This window comes from Artibeus jamaicensis, unplaced genomic scaffold, assembly GCF_021234435.1.
Source record: "Artibeus jamaicensis isolate MK-2021 breed Jamaican fruit bat unplaced genomic scaffold, CSHL_Jam_final contig_3109, whole genome shotgun sequence".
In the NCBI taxonomy this organism is placed as follows: domain Eukaryota; kingdom Metazoa; phylum Chordata; class Mammalia; order Chiroptera; family Phyllostomidae; genus Artibeus; species Artibeus jamaicensis.
Genome location: NW_026521716.1, coordinates 334,466 through 339,280, shown reverse-complemented (window position 1 = coordinate 339,280; position 4,815 = coordinate 334,466). Strand labels below are relative to the sequence as shown.

Sequence of the window (4,815 nt, the reverse complement as noted above, 5' to 3'; positions counted from 1 at the left end):
TCTCTTAAATTGTGTCTAATCTGCCGTTACACTTCTTCATTGATTTTTTCATTCCAATGGCTATAGTCTTTATTTTTAGAAGTTCTACTGTGTTATTTTTTTAATCTCCCTGTTTAATTTTAATACTATCCTATTATTGCATATTGGTCTCTCTTCCTTCTTTTATCTCAATTTTTTTTGCATTTACTTTATGGCCTCTTTTAAATGGTTCTGTTAACACTCTGGGGTACCAATTCTCCCCATTGTTGCATCTGCCTAGTCTTCCTAAAGGTGGCTTGTTTTCTTATGTGATTTGTAATATTTTATCATGAGTTCACCTTCAGAAGTGACAGGGGTGTGTGTGTGTGTTTTAAGTCCTGTGTGTCCTGGGTAGAAAGAGTACCCTTGACAGCAATTTTTTCCTATTTCTTCAGCTTTTCATGCCCCAGAGCATGACGCACAGGCCTGAGTTTTTGGTTCCCTGGGGTAACTCTTTCCACTCCAGGCCCTGGACACCTGTACCCATGCCAATTCCTCAGGCTGGTAGCTGGAGTTGTGTTTTGGTTCCCTTTTACACAACAGGAGACCCTTGCAGGTACTCAGGCTCATGTCCGGCTCCCCGGGGCCCTCACAAGCCTTTCATTGGACACTTCTGGTGCCAGAGCGCAGGCTCTCAGACCTCCAGGTCTGAAGACCCGCGCCCAGGGTTCACTCCCTCCCGCCACCCAGCTTGGAGTTCTCTCATTTGGTACCTAGGGTCATCCCTTTTTTCAAGTTCCACTTTTAAAAATATTTTATTTGTTTATTTTTGAAGAGAGGAGAAGGGAGAGAGAAAGAGAGGGAGAGAAACATAGATCGGTTGCCTCTCTTATGCACCCGACTGGGGACGGAACCCGCAACCGGGCACGTGCCCTGACTGGCAATAGAACCGGTGACCTTTCGCTTTGCAGGATGCTGCCCAATCAACTGAGCCACACAAGTCAGGGCTCGAGTTCAACTTCAAAATATGTATTTTTTTTATGCTTAAGTAGTGGGAGGGGTCCCTTCCAGAGCCCTCTCTCCCCCAACCCCCGTTTTTGAATGCTGCCAGTGCTGGGTGGCTCCCTCCCTCCCGAGGGGCTGCAGAGATCCAAATCTTGCTCTCACTGGGCGATGATGGGCAGTTGACTGTTGCTTTTCTCCTGGAACCTCCTTTCTCCGGGAAGGAAGGAGGCTAAGGTGCGAGTGGACAGGTGCCATCACAAGCCAGTGCTCCAGCTGGGTGTTGTCAGAGGCAGGAGAAGCTTCGGGCTGCTGGTCTCTTTCATCCTGGGGTCTTGGGGGGAGGGTGTGCAGCAGGGACCCTGCCAGTCTCTCTGCCTGGGGCCAGAGAGACAAGGCAGTGTCCCGCCTGGAGCCTCAGTGGGTGAAGAGCATCCTCACAAACTCTGCGGCAGAGAGGGGCCGTCTGGGTCAGGGCTCAGCCTGGGAGCTGGAGGGGCAGGGGTGGGTCTTCTAGGAAGGAAACTCACCATCGAAGTCTACGGTGCCGTCGCCATTGAGGTCCACGTCTCGGAACATCTCATCCAGCTCAGGATCCACCAGCGGCTCCCCCAGCAGGGCCGGCGCTGCCTGTCGCAGCTCCGCCACAGTGATCCGTCCGTCCTTGTCCCTGTCAAACTAGGGTCCCGGCAGGGCTCAGCCCTTCCCACCCCAAGCCACCTCCCCCTTTCCATCTGCTCTCCTCGGATGCCCCCTCGCCCTCCTGCCCCAGGAAGCCTCCCTGGGTGGACTGCCCCTGCTGGGGTGAGCCAAACCCTCTCCGGCCCCTCCCCGGCCCTGGTTCTACTACCGGCAGGGCCCTGTGCCTCCAGAGGCTGAGGACCCGGCTCTCCGCCTCCCCTGGCCTGGGTGGGAGACCGCTGAGGAAGCGTCCCACGGCCCTCGCACCGCCCACCCCTCCACGCCCCACACCTCTCGGAAGGCGATGCGGAGCTCCCGCACCCCAAGCATGTGCGCCGTCTCCTCCCTCAGCTTTGGGCCCATCAGTTCCACAAACTCCTCGAAGTCCACGAGGCCACCCACTGCAGAGCCAAGCAGAGTGTCACAGTGGAGGGCCGGGGCCCAGGGAGGGACATTATGAGGACCAGTCCCTCTTCACTCTGCATTCAGGAAAGAACACCCAGCATCCATACCCTCGGGGGGAGGGGGCAGGAGCCCCGTTTCCGTCTGGGGGTGCACTCGGTGCAGCACGCACGTGTGGGGGGGAAGAGCAGGCTTCGGAAACAGACAGCTCTGGGCCTTAGCCTTGGCGCTGCCACCTCCTGGTGCGTGGCTTTGGGTGACTGAGTAAACTGCCCTCCTTATTCTAGTCCGGGGCCACCGGAACCTGCTCCTGCGGCGCCCTTGGGCTGGAGTTCATGGCTACCGAGTGGGTGGACCCAGCAATAAATGCCCCTGAAGAAGCACACCCATGTCACCCCTCAGTTCTGAAATGCCATCATTTATTAAAAATGGTCAAATAATAGCATCGGGATGAGAAGAGTAGAAGAGGAGAGAGGAGGGGAGGGGAGGGGAGGGGAGGGGAGGGGAGGGGAGGGGAGGGGAGGGGAGGGGAGGGGAGGGGAGGGGAGAAGCATGAAGGGACATGCTCACATTCCCAGTGCATCTCACCCCACTGTGGAACCGTAAAGATAAACAAGGGCAGGGGTCCTGGAATGGAGGGGATCTGCTGTTGGACAAACCAGCTAATGAGAAGCACACAGTGCCTGCCCATCCTTCATTTAATCGCGAGGAATGGCCGGGATTCTGTCATGCTAAGCCTCACCTGACCCCAGGGCACTCTCTTTAGGAGACAGACAGCACCGGCAGGATGCACTTTGTCATAAGGGCTGAGGAAGGCTTGTTCAACCTGAGGCCCCCACAGAGCCCCAGGGGCCTGTCTTGGACACCCTATGCCCACCCTGGTGTCTCTGCATCCGAAGGGGCCAGTGTCAAACTGTCAAACTGCCCTGGAAACTGCCCTCTCCTTGCCCTACCCCCATGGAGCCCCCCGGGGCCCGTGGCGTGAGGCACTGACTTCGCATCTTGACGTGCTGTGAGACCTGGATGAGCTCCATCTCGGTAGGCATGTAGCCCAGTGTCCGCATGCAGGCGCCCAGCTCCCGGTAGCCGATGTAGCCGTCGCGGTCAGTGTCGAACTCCTCAAAGGCAGCCTGAAGCTCTGCGGGGGAGGGGGGTCAGGCCCAAGAGCCCAGCCCAGGAGTGCCTCCCACCCCCTGCTGCCAGCAAGGGCCACTCACCTTCCAGCTCCTCAGGGCCCAGCTTGCGGTCCTGCGGAGGCACAGGCCAGCATGTCCTCGGGGCCAGCCAGGACTCTGGCCGGCCGCCTCCAGCCCCTGCCCGCACCGGCCTGCACAGGGCCAGTCCCGCAGGGCAGGAGAAAGCAGCCGAAGTCCTGTGGGCCCCAGGACAAGAGGCGACTCCTCTTCCTGCTCCTGGGGCCTGAGTTCTCACAGAACCCTGGGTTTGAGGTCAAGGCCCACCCACTCCCAGGCTGGCCCCAGACCTTCCCTTCCTCAAACTCCCAGTCAGGATCCAGAGTTTAGAGCAGAAGCAGCAGGAGGCCCGAGTTCTAGGGGCCAGGTGGGCTGAACCTGAGGTCACAAGTCCCCATAGCCCCCCCTCCAGGCCCCCCAACCCCGCCCAGGCCCCACCTGACCTTCCCGAAGATACGGTTGAGCAGAGGCCCGTACATCTTCTGAGCGGCGTCATGGTGCGGGGCAGAGCGGTGCCGGTGGGACTGGCGACGAGAGGCCACTCCCGGGGCTGCAGGGGCTGGCTCCTCTGGCCCTTCTCTTGTGCTCGAGGTCCGCTTGCTGCTCCCGGGGGCCTCGGGACACTGGACGGGGGTCTGCCTCCCAGAGCTGTCAGCGCCTTTCTGGGGCCCTCGGAGCCCCCTCTCCCTTGTGCTTCTCCTCCTGGTCAAGGGTTGCCCCTCAGCACTGCTCCTGGGAGCTGAGACCCCCACAGGGGGCTTCTGGGGGCTGGGACCAAGGTCTGGGCCATGCTGCCCCCTCACCTGCTCTGTGGCCATGGGAAGACAGGCGACAGGGCTCGGAGACAGAGCGTGAGAAAGCACCCTTGGCTCTCAGGGCCCACAAAGCTGCTTATGCCCCCTGAGAGCACATGGCCTGGGGTGGGGCCCTGAGGCGGATTAGGCTAAGTGAGGGAGGCAGCCCAGGCCCTAATCGGGGCCCTCTGCCCTGTGTGGCCAGGGCAGATGGGCCAAGAGGACTGTTCTCAGCAACGGTGGGTACCAGGACACAGTGGCTGTAATGAGCTTCAGACTACAGCTCCGCCCACTGGTGAGCTGGGAGACCCAGCAAAATCAGCCTTCCGAGCCTCGGTAGCCTTGCCTGTAAAATGGGGGCGACATTGTTGAAGGGTTCACTCAGCCCGTCTGTGTGACGAGGGCAGCACTTAGCTAAGAGAGGACAGGAGAAGGACTCTCAGATGAGAGGAAGACTCTGGGCGGAGGCTGGGAGGTGGGCAAGGATGGAATGAATTGCCCACTGCGGCCCCCTTGTGGGGTACTACCCTGGCTGGAGCAGAGGGTGTGTGGAATTGGGGAAGAGAGACCTTGAACGCTGGATTTGGGGCATGGAGGTGCGGTCAGAGGAGGTGGGTCCTGGGGGGCCCATTGCTTGCACTGTGCCGGAGGGGTCAGGGTGGGGGTTTCAGCCACCTGGCATTTTCAAGGATGCGGGGCCTGGTTGGTCACTTGGCCTCGCTGGGCTGGGGTTAGGGTTTCCCGGTGAGCAGCCCCATGAATGATTAACGTCCTCAGCTTGGGTT

General features: G+C 59.4%; 1 protein-coding gene across 3 annotated transcripts; it reads right to left on the bottom strand.

Annotated features, from left to right (window-relative positions):
* Nucleotides 1-760: 760 nt before the first annotated feature.
* Nucleotides 761-4,815, bottom strand: CABP4 (calcium binding protein 4). 3 transcript variants are annotated; one of them, XM_037135315.2, is made up of 6 exons: nt 3,680-4,815; nt 3,261-3,291; nt 3,038-3,181; nt 1,933-2,042; nt 1,491-1,638; nt 761-1,406 (listed from the first exon to the last, which is right to left on the bottom strand). In XM_037135315.2, the coding sequence occupies exons 1-6, from the start codon at nt 4,052-4,054 to the stop codon at nt 1,378-1,380; spliced, it is 837 nt and encodes a 278-aa protein (XP_036991210.2). In that variant the 5' UTR covers nt 4,055-4,815; the 3' UTR covers nt 761-1,377. The 3 variants fall into 3 exon arrangements, with proteins under 3 accessions (XP_036991210.2, XP_036991209.2, XP_036991211.2); XM_037135314.2 differs by having other exon boundaries at nt 761-1,338; XM_037135316.2 differs by having other exon boundaries at nt 761-1,338; nt 3,261-3,415; nt 3,680-3,817.

Coding starts and splice junctions, on each gene's coding strand:
- CABP4 (XM_037135314.2), bottom strand. CDS start 4,054: ATGGCCACAGAGCAGGTGAGGGGGCAGCATGGCCCAGACCTTGGTCCC. Junction 3,292..3,679: donor TCAACCGTATCTTCGGGAAG/GTCAGGTGGGGC, acceptor GTGCCTCCGCAG/GACCGCAAGCTGGGCCCTGA. Junction 3,182..3,260: donor GGGCCCTGAGGAGCTGGAAG/GTGAGTGGCCCT, acceptor CCTCCCCCGCAG/AGCTTCAGGCTGCCTTTGAG.